The sequence below is a fragment of the Oncorhynchus tshawytscha genome, linkage group LG07, assembly GCF_018296145.1.
Source record: "Oncorhynchus tshawytscha isolate Ot180627B linkage group LG07, Otsh_v2.0, whole genome shotgun sequence".
Classification (NCBI taxonomy): Eukaryota; Metazoa; Chordata; class Actinopteri; order Salmoniformes; family Salmonidae; genus Oncorhynchus; species Oncorhynchus tshawytscha.
The window spans coordinates 27,585,967-27,603,563 of NC_056435.1; the positions used below are offsets into that span (position 1 = coordinate 27,585,967).

A 17,597-nucleotide genomic window follows, 5' to 3' on the forward strand; every position below is an offset into this window, starting at 1 on the left:
ATATCTAAAATCTGTTGCTAAAATAAAACCAAGGCAGAAACATGTTCTGACCAAAGGATCCATGAGCCTAAGACTTTTTCTTACTGGTGATGACAATGAATCCCCATGCACTGGTAGCAATTTCTAAATGTTCCCTATGGTGCTTCTTTTGTTGAATTGAACTCCTCTGCGCTACTAGAAATAACCTTTGGCTCTAAGGTTGTACTAAAGAGATTCACTCGGGACTGCAAAGCACCTGCTGAAAAGACTCCTACTCCCCAGTAAAAAGGCACATGACAGCCAGCTTGGAGTTTGCCAAAAGGCACCTAAAAGACTCTCACAACTACAGAGAGATCCTTGATGAAAACTTGCTTCAGAGAGCGCAGGACCTCAGATTGTGGTGAAGGCTCACCTTCCAACAGGACAACGACCCTAAGCACACAGCCAAGACAACACAGGAGTGGCTTCGGGGCAAGTCTCTGAATGTGCTTGAGTGGCCCAGAAAGAGCCCAGACTTGAACCTGATCTAACATCTCTGGAGAGACCTGAAAATAGCTGTGCAGCGACGCTCCCCATCCAACTTTGAGAGCATATACAGAGAAGAATGGGAGAAACTCCCCCAAATACAGGTGTGCCAAGCTTGTAGTGTCATACCGAAGAAGACTCTTTTTGTAACTGTTTTTGCTTTGTCATTATGTGTAGATTGATGAGGGGGGGAGACTATTTAATCCATTTTAGACTAAGCCTGTAACGTAATGAAATGTGGAAAAAGTCAAGGTGTCTGAATACTTTCCAAATGCTCTATATACTAATCATATTTATGTTTAATTTGTATTATCAAAAGGATTTATATTGACAAATGACATGCCAGAAATCAGTCATATTTAACAGATGTATGTGAATCTCATGGCACTGTAGTTCCAGCAAGTGCAGAATAGATATCTCTTGGAAAAAGTGTAAACCCATCCCCCCCTACCATTAAAGGTCTCCTTGTACAACTAACCCGGGGGAAAGGGTAACAGAGGTTCTTGAGTAATAAAAAAAGGTAGATTTAGTCTCACTATGAATCGTGTCGGTGTACATCTCCTGTCAATTTCTCTAGCACCAAACAAAATGTCGAGTAACCTTTTGGAAGAATTCATCTATTTTTCTATAATTTGTAGGATTCTACAACTTGTCAACATGGGCTCATATGTTATATGTATTACATTTTCTTTAAAACTGACCTTTGGCCTTGGACATGAGCGTAAACATTTCGTAGTTAAGTACTTTCTTTGCACTTCTTAATCTGAGTGCAGGCCTACATGACATAACATATTTGGATGATTGAACTTTACTCAGTTCAATCAAAAGTTATTCTTATTCAGTCTTTTTTTTTGCTCTAATACAAGAACAGATCACTGAGTATAAAAGTGTTTTTAAGATGTTTGATGAGGAAGGAAATGGAACAGTGAAGACACAGGAGCTGGAGCGACTGATGAGTTGAATGGGAATCAATCCCACCAAGAGAGAGCTCCTTCAGATGGCCAAAGATGTGGACAAAGATGGTGAGCATATCGTTCACAATATGGCCTTCATTTTAACGTGACCATTGATATGTTTTATGTGCATAATATATAATCTTACTAACTATTTATTTGAGCAACTAATACAATGTTATCTACCATAGTAATGATATGCTGTATTGTACAATTAACTTGTATATCTGATGAAAAAAAAGTCGACAATGCTTGTATTCCACTGTCAAATTTTTGTATGAAATTTTATCAAATGGTGCTGTTCTTCTCACACAGATGATTGATGAACTTTTTTCTGTGAAGATTCATTTTCAAAACCATTGTACTGTAACATAACATGTAGGATTTCTCTGTTATCACTAGATGTCAGTGTTTCACTGGGATTCACTTGTAAAATACTAGTACTCAGGTCTAGGCAATTAGTTTATCTCCGTCTTTAGTTCATCTCTGTCTTTAGGAATGTAATACATTCCTTACCACCAATAAATACCAACCACCCAGTATGGATACATATTGATTACACTAACAACGTTAAAGACATCCTTAACTTTCCTCTTTATTTTTATTTATTCAAAATGCATCCAAAGAAATTGTATAACTAAGGCTGTCAAATTCTCATTTGGTTTCCTATACACAGCTGTATATAGCCAGTGGTAATATCTCCCTTATCACCTGTTTTTATGTCATCACAGGAAAAGGTACTTTTAACCGTGAGAGCTTCCTGGCTTTGATGGCATTGATTCATGAAAGCGCGAGGGGCCAACATGCTGTGCTACGAGCTGCTTTCAAGGTGTTTGAGAAAGAGGCCGAGGGATATATCGAGTGGAATACCCTGAAGTAAGCCTAACAATACCTACAGCAACTATGGCTTGATTCCAGTTTAGTTACCCTTTTGCAGACTGTTCTTCCCCAATATGTACTTAAATAACTTTTAGAATTAGTAACAAACCACCTCTATTTGCAGGTATGTGTTGATGAATGTAGGAGAACCACTGAATGAGTTAGAGGCAGAGCAAATGATGGAGGCAGATAAAGATGGAGATGGAAGCTTCGATTATGAAGGTAAGAGTAGATTAGTCTCTTTTGTTTTTATCTTGTTGAGAATAACCTGGATAAGGTTGAACAAATAACCTTTTTACCATTAAAAGCATAACATTTTCTTCCCAGAATTTGTGAACATGATGACTGGAGGCTCTGTCAAGATGAGCTAAGTGAATCAAAGAAGGCAAACATGAATAGGCAACATTATATTGGTCAGGGTTGACAGTGTAGGTTACTGTTATGAACTTCATGCTTCACCGTTTTTGATCATGCATGTTGATAAAACAAGACAATTGCTTTCAATGTTGGTCTTGAAGCATGCAGATGTTTATATTTTAATTCATATAAAGATGTGGCTATTACTACCTTGTATGCTGACTGATTGACTTTTGATGTAAATATAGTAATTCATATGTATGATTTCTTAAAATGACAACAACAAAACATCTGTACAACCTTAAGGTACTTACTATATGAATGAAAAGGGCTTGAGTGAAAGCACCTTGGCCTCACTGAGAATCTCCAGTCCCTTGCCTTTTTAGAGGATATTCATCAAAGGGTTACATTTCCAAGGCCAGCCACCCCCTCTGCCTGATAGCATCTGGTCTGCCCAACCAATAAATCCCATTCTCATCCCTAAAGCCAGATGGACAGCTCGGCGAGCCAACGGTAGCTGCCGCTTACACCCCATCCGACCTATCACAGGAGGGATGGGGGCTTTGGATCACAGGGCTATGGTTGCAGAATCCCTGGAGCTTCTACTGTTATATGAAACACAACAAGGGGCAAGGTAGGGGAACAGGTCTAAGGAAGCAAGGAGAGATCGACAGAGAATCCTTTCGAAGCAGCCAGGGGTTGGGTTGCTTTGTATGGAGTGGAGCTGCGGTGAAAACGAGTGTGTTTCCCATGTAAACAGCCCCTCAGTCAGTGGAGCAGCTGCCTGCGTTACTGCTGAGGAGCAGGGAGAAGCAGAAGAGGAGGAGGTGTAGAGAGGGGGAAACGTTCCTTCTCCTTAAGATATTACGCCTCCTCTATCTTGTTGCCTCCTCAGGCTCCTTTTCATTTTCATTTTTTAAAATAGTGCTTCTCCTACCACATCGACGAAAGGTAGGTACTGACATAACATATACCACTAATCTGGGAGGGCATTTAAGGCGAGCTTGCATGTCACGTTGGCAGGATTAAAAGCCTTTATTTATTTATACTCATTGGCTTACAGAGGAATGATCACTGTGCAACAACATTCCATGGTGTGAATAAGACTAAGAGATAAACATGTTATATTATGAACATTTTATGTTGACTGTCTTTGCACTGTATTTGATCTCTAATTGGACAGTGACAAAGGCTGAGACTTTGCTCTTGGTTTTGATTGGTTGAGAGCTTGCACTGCACATGTTCCTCATTTGGTGAACAGACTGGCATGCAGGCAGGCTGCATTCTGAGGGGGGCGGGACCCGGGATGGCTCATGTGTCTTTGTTTTCACGGTTTGTGTGACACTATAGTAGGGTGTCGGATGTCTGCCATACTATCGGGCCAACAATATATATGGCATAATTCAGCATTTCATTACATTGACCCTCTAATTATATCTTATGAAGGCTTAATGAAGCCTTCACAAGCCCTTTATAAAGTCTATATAGATCCATGTCTGGGGGTTTGTTTTCCTCTGATCTGCTTTGTTCTGACACCGTTTTCTCTGCTTCTGGTGCCCACATCCTGCCCACAACAATACCTGCTGCCCTGTCGGCACAACGGGTTATGGGGTTCAATCTGATGGAATCAGGGGTGGGGACGTATATGCTTTTACCTACTTCTACAAACACGTACTTGTACGTAGCGAAATTCTAGTCATGTCATGAGCACTGTGACAAACAGACAAGATTATTTCGCATTTAGTTTAGTAGTTATGGATGATGCATCTTGGTGGCAGATTGTTTCGTCATTTTAGATCAAGATACACACCTGACTAATTTCGGCAGGTGACCAGAGGCTTTGCCTTTATTTATATAATCAGAATGAAAATCCCCTCCTGTTTGACAAATGTGTCCCTCAGACCTCAAACATGCTACCCACCTAAATCTCTTCCCACTCTTTCCAAACCGTTTGCGGAAGGAAGGATGTTTGTGGCCTGTCATACACACACACACATGCACACCCAAAACCAACCTCCAACCAAACCAGAGCCATATGATATGATATTGTAGTGTGCATAATATGTCTGTTTGTTTTCTGATCTGATGTTGTAAAATGATCCGTTTCAGGTTCTTCCTGTAGAGTGTGTTCTGGTGTACCTCAGTCCAGAGAGATACAACCTGTGGCTGTTGTGACACACATGGGTGACTGAGATACAGAAAAGAGACACATTGTGACACCCACAGCAGTGGAACACAACAAGACAGCTCTCTACATTCCTCGGTTGTTTCATCTCAGCTGAAACCATGGATTCGACCATGGCCAAAACCACCGCTAGCTTTCTCTCCACTGTCTCCAGCATGACCCCCACCTCCATGACCTCCCTCCTCGCCATTACCACGGACGCAAGGATGGAACGGGACAATGTCACCGCATCCAGAACAACACTCATGACCAGTACCATTACTATAACAACAACCAACGAGACAAGCTACAACGCCACCAAGCTGCCAGAGGTGGCGTTAGAAGGCCCGGGGATGGGCATGGTGCTGGTGCCCTTTGGCATCATCACTGTAATTGGCCTGGCATTGGTCATGGTAAGACAGCAATCACTTTATTCACTACCTAGTTTCCATGCCCACAAAATATGTCTGTTTGTCATGACAGTGTGAACGAGTCGCTTTTGCCCCTTTTATCTAATTAACAATGTGTCTCCCTGTTCCCCACCATGTCTCCCATCCCAGATGTTGTATATCAGGAAACGGAAGAGGTGAGGACATTAACTTGAATTGCAAAGTAGTTCATTATATAAGAGTTAGCAGTTCAAGTTATCAGCCGGATTTGTGAAAGGGAGGGCTGTCCTTCATGCATATTCAAATAACCATAGCATTGACTCTCAGTAATGTGTGTTTCTCACATTTCATTAAACGTTTCAATACGAGATACATTTTTCTAACCTTTTCGTTCCCCCCTCTGCCTTCTGCCCTCTGTTCACCGCCCAGACTGGAGAAGCTGAGGCACCAGCTGATGCCCATGTATAACTTTGACCCGGCAGAGGAACAGGATGACCTGGAACAGGAACTACTGGACCACAACCGGGACGGCAACCTCACAGGATCCAATAACAAGGTACTATATACACTATAAGCCTGAAGCAATGCTGTGGCTGCACTCCCATGTTCAATGATACTGATAATCTACCGTAGATAGATTAAGTCTTAGCGGTTCCATTATGTTCAGACTCATCTTGAATCGCCGGATTCAATCTATTGTTCACTGATCTACAGTTATATTATATTATATCCGGCGGTTGGAACCAAAAATCGCACATTTGGACTCATCAGACCAAAGGACAGATTTCCACCGGTCTAATGTCCATTGTTTGTGTTTCTTGGCCCAAGCAGGTCTCTTCTTCTTATTGGTATCCTTTAGTAGTGGTTTCTTTGCAGCAATTCAACCATGAAGGCCACGCAGTCTCCTCTGAACAGTTGATGTTGAGATGTGTCTGTTACTTGAACTCTGTGAAGCATTTATTTGGGCTGCAATTTCTGAGGCCGGTAACTCTAATGAACTCTGGGCCTTCCTTGCCTGTGGCGGTCCTCATGAAAGTCAGTTTCATCATAGCGCTTGATGGTTTTTGCGACTCCACTTGAAGAAACTTTCAAAGTTCTTGAAATGTTCCGTATTGACTGACCTTCATGTCTTAAAGTAATGATGGACTGTTGTTTCTCTTTGCTTATTTGAGCTGTTCTTGCCATAATATGGACTTGGTATTTTACCAAATAGTGCTATCTTCTGTATACCACACCTCTACCTTGTCACAACACAACTGATTGGCTCAAACGTATTATGGAAAGAAATTCCACAAATGATCTTTTAACAAGGCATACCTTGTTAATTGAAATGCATTCCAGGTGACTACCTCAGGAAGCTGGTTGAGAGAATGCCAAGAGTGTGCAAAGCTGTCATCAAGGCAAAGGGTGGCTAATTTGAAGAATCCAAGATATAAAATATATTTAGATTTGTATAACACTTTTCTGGTTACTACATGATTCCATATGTGTTATTTCATAGTTGTGATGTTTTCACTATTACTCTACAATTTAGAAAATAGTACAAATAAAAACTCTTGAATGAGTAGGTGTGTCCAAAGTTTTGACTGGTACTGTAAGTATATATATATAAGTAATCGATTCACTTTCCACCCCTTTATTTGTTCCTAACGCTACATCACTAAACCGATGTAATAAACAGTCATAGCAGGGGCAGATTCATTATTCATTGGCTACAAAATATGAATACAAAACAGTTGATATGACTGCTTATGACCATGGCAGTACAAAATAATATGTTGTCTCATGTCTCACAGTTATACCATTTTGCCCCCACCCCACCTCCTGTAGACTCTCACGACCTCCCAGGGGACGACGCAGAGGCCCAGTCGCCTGGTCTTCACAGACGTAGCCAACGTTCTCAATGCATAACAGTACTCTTCCATGCATGAGAGGGGACTGGGGGGACTGGGGACTAGCTGTCCCATCATAGAGATCTGTCGCTCAGGAAAAAAAAAAAGGAAAACTGGATTGAAGGCCATGGAAACAGACTGATGTTTGGAGTATGTTTTTTTTCAGGGTGGGCTATAAGGGAATTCTGATGTTTTAGTTGTGGCGTAGTCTTATTTTCATTGTCTACAGTTTATAACTTGTCGTCAGTGACTGAGTTGGGAATTATGGAGAAAGGATGCGAGTAATGATTTTGCACTGGTTGTTATTGGTTGCACAAATACTTCCAAGTGTGGTGCATTGTGGGATCGCTGTCTTTCTCTGCAGTTCTAGTGATATTGGTGGCAGAATTGCTGGAGCTCCCACCTCGTTCTCTAATGAGAACGTCGTCTCGAATGTATTATTTATTTTCCACACGTTTGTATTTTGCTGCTAAATGTAGACAACCACATTGGACAAGTGACTCCCTCTAAAACGGGTTATGCTCAATGTTGAACTGCTTCCATAATGGTGGTGGATTAGAGACCTGGACGTTCTGCACATTGGAAAACTAGAACACAACATCAGGAGATCTGGAGAACTATTACTGCTGCAGGACAATGCCTGGGGAACTGTAACCCACCTAGTGTACACTACTATACTGTAATGTACCCACACACGTCCAAAATGTGTCCTTCAGCACTTACGCCTCTATGGGGACTCTCCATTTGCCATCAGAGTATTACTAGTAGTGTGTTTCCTCGATAACAAGTAATAAAGCAGCTGCATTGGTTTCTATACACTAAAACAGAGTATCTAAACCACAGTATTTTGACGACCACTTATTGTGCTACAATTGTTTGATGAACACATGACAAACAAACATATGTGAACCTTTTTATTGGTAACAGAAAGACCAAGTAGCACCTCTATACTCATGCAAACACACAATGAAGCGAGACACACAATGAAGCGAGACAGATCAGAGTCAAATTAGAAAACAGCCATTTGAGTTGCGTATTCAAGTTCAAATGGATTGAAATCTAAAATAAATCAAAACAATATATGAAAGACTCAAATAAAAAGGGAGACCTTTTCATCGATCGCAAACACAAAAAAGATTCAAACTGGAGATGTTACAAGATAAGAGAACCTAACTACTCTATTCAATATGTAAAAACCCTCATACAATAAAGCATAACAGCAAGTACATGAAATAAACTCCTAAAATGTTTATACTGAATATATCAATATCAGTCAGCTCATTTAGAGCAACATTGTGATTAAAATATAGATAGTGGCTATCCTGACATTGCTGAGGTATGACTATGGTTAGGTTAGGAGGCACTCTTACTGACGTACAGTACTTTGGGTTTATTTACCTACAGATGTAGGATCTTCATTTGATCCAGTTTGCTACAGCAGAAACATAATCCTGCAGCAACAAGAAATGTGAATTATTATGTGGATTACATTTTTGTAAGGTTTGATACATTTTTCATTAAGACAAATCAAGTCTGAAATTTCAAAGTGGAATTCACAACCTTAAGAAGCCTTTTTCAATCTCATATACTACAAGTTTGCATTTCCTGCAGTGCAAGGAAAAATCTCAGCAACAAAAATGTGATCAAATTAAGATCCTACATCTGTATACAGTATGCTGATAAGGACAACGTGAGATGAGTGGACCTCTGATATAGTTGTTCCATAGCTATGGTAAGATTGCAGGGGACAAGCAAAAGCTATAAACCAGCCAGTCACCCCTCTGAGGGCCAAAGCAGACTAGTTTCAGAGGTAGTCCACAGCGATGCCATCCAAAGAGGTGAAGTATCAAGAGAAAAAGTCTAGGTTGGAAAAGACTCACAGGCATACTAACTTGCAATTGACAGAAAACTAAACGCTTGAACTTTCCCTAGAAAAAGATTGCACGTGGATAAGTCCACGCACTCCAGAAATACATTACAGTAAGATTCAAAACAAAGTGTTAACTCACTATTTCACGTCACTTCACTGACATCAATTCAACTAATGTTAGGATTGTTAATGCAACACATCTGTAGTGTGAAAGTGAAAGCTTGAAATTAAATAATGATCGCATGGTATCTTACGTAAAAAGTGAAGAGAGGGAAAATGTAAGGGCTCGCAGAGGTCGTGATAAAACAATTTTTTTTTTAAAGTAATGAGTAAGTAACCAACTACAGTAAACAGTAAAATATTGGGTCATTTTGAACCCAGGTAGATAGACCAAGGCCTTGATTCAATCAGATCGAGTGTTAACCCACGTTAGCCGACATCCGCATAGGGGATGTTTTGGCAGTGTTAGAGGTCCAGTATTACTACGGTAGGAGCTAACTAATCATATGTGTCACCAATCCTTCCCTTCCTTATTATCCCTATCCCTGCGTTAGCCCAAAAAGGCGATAGAAAGTGTAGGCTCTATCCATGATAGAAATGATCCATGATAGATCTGTTGGATATAAAGCCGGGTGTGGTTTCGTTCCATCTAATTGCAGTGTACGCGATAAGGTAACTCAGGGAGCCGCTTATGGATTTGACAGCTCCAACGCAGTTCCCCCTCCAAAAACAACCGCTATGTGAATGTAGCACGGATCTGATAGAATCTAGACCCAAGTCTTATCTCAGATATTTCATCAGAGCATTACCACTAAAGGCTGCTGCTGGGACCCGCTTAAAAAGTCAGTCAGCATGGAAGTGGAAGTGAGAGTGTGAGGCTAGTGGGTACAGTGTGTATGGGATTGTCCTGAGTAGGTGTGTGTGTGTGTGTGTGTGTGTGTGTGTGTGTGTGTGTGTGTGTGTGTGTGTGTGTGTGTGTGTGTGTGTGTGTGTGTGTGTGTGTGTGTGTGTGTGTGTGTGTGTGTGTGTGTGTGTGTGTGTGTGTTTGTGTTTTTTTTGTTTTTTTGTTGGTATGGGGAGAGGCTATAAAGAGTTCTCCTCTGCTTTTCTGTGACTGAGGTAGACTGAAAGGCAAATGAACTGAGGTGAGTTATGGTCTTAATGAGGTTTATGTGTGTCAAGTAATATTGTGAATGTCAAAAACAGATCAGAAATACACAATAAAAATTGAATAATATCATAACTGAGTAGAATAACACATGAATCACACCTGAATAGCTATGCGCATAGCCATATTAAGTAAAAAAATACCTGGGGGCCATACTTGTGAACATTAGAACAGGTTGAAGGATGTAGTTGTACGTGATCAAAGGCTACATGTTAGCTGTTCCCATTACATAACCTGACACATGCTAAGCTCACCAGGTGGCTGTATATATGTGTATTTATATCTGGTTGAAATTCTGTATCAGCTAATCAAAATACGTATTTGGACATTATCCAACACTTGTCCATGGAAGCGCCCTTAACAGAAGTCAAATGGCAGGATCTGCTATTCAAAGTTATGTAGAATGACATTTATTGTGATAGTGTGTAGTGCAGCCAGAACCTTGTAAATTAAGATTTACAAATATCTTTAATGAGGACCTTTTTGGAGTCCCTTTTTCAGACCGACACGTAGGCTACTGCTACGCATGGGGTGTAGTGCTGCCAGTGCCGGAACGGCGCTCCACCACCTCCCAGAATGGTGCTTGTTTAATAAAGTTTGGATCAAAGCTGAATCGGTGTCTCGCAAGACACTTAATGATTCATTTGTATTTTGCATAGGCCTAACATACCGAATATAATATCATCGTATAAGATTACTGTTAGACCAAAAACACTACTTCATTTCTTATGTAGGCGGCACTTATACGTACAATATTATATATGTATTATTAAAGGAAAATTCAACTCACAAAACTACCTTTAGGTATTTCTTTCACTGTTGATGTCAGCAATCGAGTTTTCAAGATGTAGAACTTTAAAATACAGAAAGTGTCTCAGTATGATGCCTATAGCAGAACACATCACACTGTGACACTATGTATTCTCAAAGTTCTATATTTTGTAAATACTTTTTTGACGATGTACGATCAACTTAAATGTTGCATAGACCTCCTTTACATTTTCTCTGTAAAAAGCACATGGATGTATGTGGAACGGACAAGCAAAAAGATATGATGTTGTTATATGTGTGATAACAAGCTTTGACTAACGTGTAACGTTGGTGAGTAGCCTAGTCAAGGACGCGATGATCCTGCAATATCGTCACTCTACACTAGAGACCAAGTGAAGTGGAACAAAAGTCAACCTTGAATTTGGAGGTTTAAAATATATCCCTCTGGGCAAGTTCACCTATTTTAAGAAATGCCATTGGTTTGTGGAAAAAAAGTTTAAGATCTTTGATAGGCAGATGCAGGATTTGTTACAGGAAATAATCACTGCCACCTGGTGAGGTTAGCATAGGGCTAAATGTGCCAGGTTATTTAACGGGAACAGCCAACGTGTAGCATTTGATCACATCCAACTATGTCAACAATTTAAATTGGCAGATGCTTAAGCTTGAACAAAAACTTGTTCTAACGTTTGCAAGTATGGCCCCCTAAGGTTTTATTGAGTGTGGTTAGAGCAATGTAGTAAAAAGTAAAAACAAAACCTGATGTGTGATGTCAAGTCATGTCACTGTTGAGTTCAGACTTAATTCTGTTCACGTTCATGTATTCCCATTCCAACGTATATCTAACTAAATATCCCTGTGTTTCTTCACTATCAGGACAGACAGTTACGTTTGAGCCGAGCTCCTGTGTGACAATAGGGTCAAATGGGTCATGAATCTTGTCCCGGTAATGTGTTTTGAAATGTCAGTCACATTTGATGACAGCAGCTGCATCTTTTATTTTTTATTTTTAAACCCTCCCCACCATTAACACCACAAACGCATACACACACGCACGCATGCACACGCCCACGTCAACCAATCAGTGAACAGCCCCACCCACTGACCGAATCCTAAGTAATCAATCAACTGACCAAAGCTATGTCCATCATTGACCCAGCCTCAGTGCTGGACAGACTCCAGTCACAATACCACCATCAGGCCTACTGTTCTACAAAGCAGGGCTATTATCTGTTGTTTTTGGAATCCTCATGACAATGGAGGTTAGATTGTACACCTCTTTGTCTCTGCCCAAACCTTGAGGTAGTTTTGTGGCACATTGTCTACTCCCCCCCTGCCACTTCCTGGGCTGGAGCCTGAGATGGCGAAGCCTCAGCGGGCAGAGACTGTGAGGGGCCCTCAGTTTCTTCTGAAGGACTCTGTGACAAGACACAAACATACAGACATTAGTGTGTGTGTGTGTGTGTGTGTGTGTGTGTGTGTGTGTGTGTGTGTGTGTGTGTGTGTGTGTGTGTGTGTGTGTGTGTGTGTGTGTGTGTGTGTGTGTGTGTGTGTAATGATGTACTTGTATGAGTGTGTAGATGAGTGATGTGGGGAAATAGGTCTGGCTGTGAGACCAAGAAATGCTAGGGAGAAGACGGTTATGTCAGGAAACCAAGACGACAGGGGAAGAGAGCAGTTATATCAGGTTTCCCCTCTCAGCATTGACTCATTCTTCCCCTTCTCATGTCTGTGTCTGAAAGATGGAGTCTTAACGGTTTCAGTTCTTAATGTGTTTTAACTTCTTTGAAACTCGCCTCTGCAGTGAAAACTGTGATAAGATGGATGAGGGTGTTGAGTGACGTTGGCCTCTTTTTGTGCAAGCTGTTGGTGTAATCTGTTGATTCTCTGAAAGAAGGCGCTGAATGAACGGAAGTGTCTCGTGCACTCCGCCTTAGCTCAGGCCTAAATGCACCTCCATGAAAGTAGCGCTCAAGTACAATAGGTAAGAGGAAACATTGTTTGGAGAAAAAAACAAACATAATATGACCTATTATGCTGTACTAACAATATATCTTACCTGCTGTTCCTGGATCACCTCTTGAACTACTTTCTGGGGCTGTGGAGAAGAATAAAAGTGACAGAAGGAGAAGAGATAAAACATTCAACGAATCAGTAAAACTCTCCATCGCATAGCTCAGAGGTGGACAACTTCAATTGTGAAGGGGGGCTGCTATGTTTGTCTTGTAATCAGTGGCTGATTTAGACCTAGGACACCAGGTGAGGGGGACGCTCCTCCTGTCAATCAATGACATCAGTCAGGAAAAACAGAGGGCCCTACTGCCCTTAAGGACTGGGGTTGTACATCCCCAGATTATGAAGAGAGATAGGAGTCTAGAGACATTTGAGATATATGTCTCATTACACTCGTGTGCATGAGTTGAGTGTGTATGTTAGTCCCATACCCATTTCCTTGGCCGGCCCCGAGGTCTTCTCTCCCCGACTGGCTCTACTTTCTGACACAGAAAGGATGGAGGATAAAGCAGAGAATATTGTATTGTTTAAAAAATATATCTAGACCTAAAGCCACGTCTACTCACAACCGTATTGTTGCAATCGTTATTTTCTGTTCAGCTCCTGTGCCTAGTTTGACACTTTATTTTTTATTGAATATTTCATAATAACTATCTACATGAACATGAGAGGTTGATCTTACCTTGGGTGTGGCACGAGGCCCCTTGTTCTTGCTTCCTCTGGGTCGTCCTCTGGGTCTCTTTGGGGTTGGGGGGCCAGTGGGCTCCTGGGGAGAGCAAGAGCAAAATAAGGAACTGCCATACGGTTGGTACTCTGACTCTATCCACAGCAAAATAAGGAACTGCCATACGGTTGGTACTCTGACTCTATCCACAGCAAAATAAGGAACTGCCATACGGTTGGTACTCTGACTCTATCCACAGCAAAATAAGGAACTGCCATAGGGTTGGTACTCTGACTCTATCCACAGCAAAATAAGGAACTGCCATACGGTTGGTACTCTGACTCTATCCACAGCAAAATAAGGAACTGCAAAACAGTTGGTACTCTGACTCTATCCACAGCAAAATAAGGAACTGCCATACGGTTGGTACTTTGACTCTATCCACAGCAAAATAAGGACCTGCCATAGGGTTGGTACTTTGACTCTATCCACAGCAAAATAAGGACCTGCCATAGGGTTGGTACTCTGACTCTATCCACAGCAAAATAAGGAACTGCCATACGGTTGGTACTCTGACTCTATCCACAGCAAAATAAGGAACTGCCATAGGGTTGGTACTCTGACTCTATCCACAGCAAAATAAGGAACTGCCATACGGTTGGTACTCTGACTCTATCCACAGCAAAATAAGGAACTGCCATAGGGTTGGTACTCTGACTCTATCCACAGCAAAATAAGGAACTGCCATACGGTTGGTACTCTGACTCTATCCACAGCAAAATAAGGAACTGCCATACGGCTGGTACTCTGACTCTATCCACAGCAAAATAAGGAACTGCCATATGGTTGGTACTCCACACCACACCACAGTTGTTAAAATGAGCATTTGAGTTATTTCAGTTTCAAATCAAATTGTATTTGTCACATGCCGAATACAACAGGTGTAGATCTTACAGTGAAACGCTTACTTACAAGCCCTTAACCAACAATGCAGGTAAGAAAAATAAGTCTTGAGTAAAAAATTGAAAAGTAAAAAATGTAAATAAAGATAAATAATTTAAAGAGCAGCAGTTGTGCTACAGTAATATGTACATGTAGGTAGAGGTGGGGGGGCAATGCAAATAGTCTGGGTAGTCATTTGATTAGCTGTTCAGGATGGCTTGGGGGTATTAGCTGTTAAGAAGCCTTTTGGACCTAGACTTGTAGCTCCAGTAACGCTCGCCGTGCGGTAGAAGAGAAAGCACTCTATGACTTGGGTGGCTGGTGTCTTTGACAAATTTTAGGGCCTTCCTCTGACACCGCTTGGTATAGAGGTCCTGGATGGCAGAAAGTCAGTCAGTATCCAGTCAGGATACTCTCGATGGTACAGTTGTAATGTTATTGTGTAATATAGAGTCCTATACAGTGTAATGAGTGTATGAGGTGTTGATGTGGAGGATGCTGTGGTGATCCAACCTGCTGTTGTTTCCGTGGGCGTCCCCGGCCCCTGCGTGGAGGTGTGGAGGCAGGTGATTGGGCCACTCCTGGCTGTGGTGACGGCTCCTTGGTCCCACTGTTGCTCATCCCTGTGTCTGTCCACCAGCGAAGTGAAATGGGGGTGTGGGCTTGGATGCCCAGAGCTCAGGCCTCAGGGGAGAGGGTTAGGGAGAGGTTATAGCCGTGATTGGTACCTGGGAAGTAAAAGGGGGCTTCAGGTTAGCTAGTCTCTGTTGCGCAACATTTTTCTAGTAGGCCTACTGAAAAGGTATACAGTTTATACTATACATGTGCATACTATCGTGCATAATCTGTGTATGTACCAATGCGATTGGGTGCTGGACACATTAATACAAACACGCTTCCCCCCCTTTCTCTATGCACCTCATAAAATTATAATGAAAGACCACAATGCTTTCGTCTTGCAGGCAGTCACAGAGCAAGTGTGAGAACTGCTTAATATAAGCCTTGGCAACGGCCATAACAGGTTCACTGGACACAGACAGGGGTTTGGCATAGGTGGGGATACATGAGCTCAGTCTGCAGTAACTATAAGTAGCAAAGATATTCACAACTCAATATCCCATCCAATGTTGAGATCTAACCCATTCTATATCCAGTCCCTACCGGTTCCTATTGGATACCATTGGTAGTCCATGTCTGTGTAGCTGTATATATAGGCTATATGCGTGCATGTTTGCATATTTGTTCATTAAGAGGATGTGAGTGTTTCGTGCTTTCAACATGGGCTTCTCCGTTACTTTGTACTCGTCACTTGAGCTCAGATAGGCCTCAAATATAACCTTCCAAATCAAATCAAGTCTTGTCTGCACTTTGTATACAGATATTGGAGGCAAAAATTCAGTGCTAAATATTTTGCGGCTACACGGAGTAGCTACTTTTGTTCATTTCACTAATAACTCAAAACTAATTTACACTCTAAATGCATAGAGAGAGTAAATGACACACGCAATTGATTTGAATAATAATAGTAACTCTGTCTTTCATTCCTTAATTCATTAATTTTGTTGTTCATTTTGACTGATTATCCCATGGAAAAGTGTAGAGCAGAATCAAAATGTCAAGTTTAAGGTCATGCACAGACCAATCAAAAAAAAAAGTAACAAAAATAAGACCTATCCTCTGTGTTGCATTGCTAACACTATAGCGTTCTTTACCAACAGCTGCATCAAAGCAGGAAGTTGGGAGCTGGAATTGTGTCTATCAGCAGGAGTAGGCTACAATGTTTCTAAACACACGTGAAGTGGGCTATATGAACAAATACTTTTGCATAGCGGGAGACGATTCGTTTAACTACGTTTTTGGCAGTGAACAAGGACTGAATGTATCTTTTCCATATGGGCGGTAATTGCTACCATAAAACCACATTCTGTGCATTCTTTTAAAACGACCAAAATGTGTCGCAGCAGACTTCATTCAAGTTGTCACATCTCTTTCTTTTAAACTTTCACTTTGGATATTAAACAGATTTGGTCTAGTTGACCGAAACGGCGCCACTTGCCACCATAACATACCCTATAGGTTAGAGCAGTGGTATGGTGTCCAATGGAGCAGGACTTTTAAAGCACGGTAGATCACGCCAGACAAAAGTCGACTCTTAGTTAATTTGCATCTGTTATAGCTTAGCTAGCCTAGTAGTCCAACACGGCATCGCCAATAAATGTTTAATTAGGATATTTAATGAATTCTACATAATTATTAGGCCTACATATTCTGTATGGAGTCGTTCATGTTACCTTACAACCGGTGCGAAAGGCGAAAGCCATGTGTTTAAAGCAAGCGACAGATGATGCAGGGAGAGAGCAAGAGCAAACCATATCGAATCAGATCGAATGACAGCAGTTTGTTTGCGGGTAACCATTTTACTTGATCTGATCTCAATGATCTGAGTGCACGATTGTAACCCATTCATCAGATTGAAAAGTGACAAAATAGCAACAATGTTATTGTAGAAAATGAAACAATGGGAAAGGTAAAATAAGTGTTTCACCTACCTTGCTCTCCCACCAGTTGGTTTTGCTGTTAGCCTACTTAATAAAAACCGCAATGGAATTGCAAGAAAGTTTAGCCTACTATTCCGTGTGTATATTATTCTTAAAATGTCCTTCTATTACAGACAGTCGCCTTTAATAAAGTTTACCTTGGAATAAACTGGACACTGCCTCCTTACTTTCTTCCTCTCCCTCTTCCTCTCCCTCCTTTCTTCTATCTCACTCTGTTTGTGTGTGATCCCTTACGTTTGTCTGCCGTAATCCTCGTTTGCTCACGAATACCCCAGTTGAAGTATGATGGGGGTTGGAGCTGGAGCATATATGAACATTGCATACTTTCTCTATTAAAGCATGCTCCAGGAGAGCGGTGGGGGTAGGAGGGGTGAAACAGTCGAACACGCCCCTTGCTCAGTGGACCACCCACATGTGAGTGGTAGGCATCATATAGGCTACACTAGTTCTAGATTCTGCAGATCATACATTTG

General features: G+C 41.4%; 3 protein-coding genes across 5 annotated transcripts; 2 read left to right on the plus strand and 1 right to left on the minus strand.

The window, feature by feature from the left end:
* Positions 1-1,092: 1,092 nt before the first annotated feature.
* On the plus strand, positions 1,093-2,707 carry LOC112255235 (calglandulin-like). Its single transcript, XM_024428275.1, is given in 5 exon segments — positions 1,093-1,099; positions 1,371-1,526; positions 2,189-2,333; positions 2,461-2,558; positions 2,664-2,707. Coding segments are annotated over 5 exon segments (450 nt in total).
* Positions 2,708-3,235: 528 nt separating this feature from the next.
* LOC112254247 (uncharacterized protein C3orf18 homolog) lies at positions 3,236-7,257 on the plus strand. Its single transcript, XM_024426616.2, has 5 exons — positions 3,236-3,644; positions 4,803-5,270; positions 5,418-5,443; positions 5,676-5,802; positions 7,077-7,257. Exons 2-5 carry the CDS (start codon positions 4,980-4,982, stop codon positions 7,155-7,157), a joined length of 525 nt encoding a protein of 174 aa, XP_024282384.1. The 5' UTR covers positions 3,236-3,644; positions 4,803-4,979; the 3' UTR covers positions 7,158-7,257.
* A 780-nt stretch (positions 7,258-8,037) lies between these two features.
* LOC112254248 (high mobility group protein HMGI-C-like) lies at positions 8,038-17,447 on the minus strand. Of its 3 annotated transcripts, XM_042324233.1 has the most exons (7): positions 17,262-17,447; positions 17,116-17,148; positions 15,080-15,294; positions 13,643-13,726; positions 13,392-13,442; positions 13,007-13,045; positions 8,038-12,365 (listed from the first exon to the last, which is right to left on the minus strand). In XM_042324233.1, the coding sequence occupies exons 3-7, from the start codon at positions 15,185-15,187 to the stop codon at positions 12,270-12,272; spliced, it is 378 nt and encodes a 125-aa protein (XP_042180167.1). In that variant the 5' UTR covers positions 15,188-15,294; positions 17,116-17,148; positions 17,262-17,447; the 3' UTR covers positions 8,038-12,269. The 3 variants fall into 3 exon arrangements, with proteins under 3 accessions (XP_042180167.1, XP_042180166.1, XP_042180165.1); XM_042324232.1 differs by lacking the exon at positions 17,116-17,148; XM_042324231.1 differs by having other exon boundaries at positions 17,116-17,447.
* Between the last annotated feature and the right edge of the window lie 150 nt (positions 17,448-17,597).

Bases quoted from the DNA above. Each gene is read 5' to 3' on its own strand.
- LOC112254247 (XM_024426616.2), top strand. From the start codon at position 4,980: ATGGATTCGACCATGGCCAAAACCACCGCTAGCTTTCTCTCCACTGTC. The intron at 5,271-5,417 runs GTAAGACAGCAA...CTCCCATCCCAG, and splicing joins TTGGCCTGGCATTGGTCATG to ATGTTGTATATCAGGAAACG. The intron at 5,444-5,675 runs GTGAGGACATTA...TTCACCGCCCAG, and splicing joins TATATCAGGAAACGGAAGAG to ACTGGAGAAGCTGAGGCACC.
- LOC112254248 (XM_042324232.1), bottom strand. From the start codon at position 15,187: ATGAGCAACAGTGGGACCAAGGAGCCGTCACCACAGCCAGGAGTGGCC. The intron at 13,727-15,079 runs GTTGGATCACCA...TGCTCTCCCCAG, and splicing joins GCCCACGGAAACAACAGCAG to GAGCCCACTGGCCCCCCAAC. The intron at 13,046-13,391 runs GTATGGGACTAA...TCTTCTCCACAG, and splicing joins GGGGCCGGCCAAGGAAATGG to CCCCAGAAAGTAGTTCAAGA.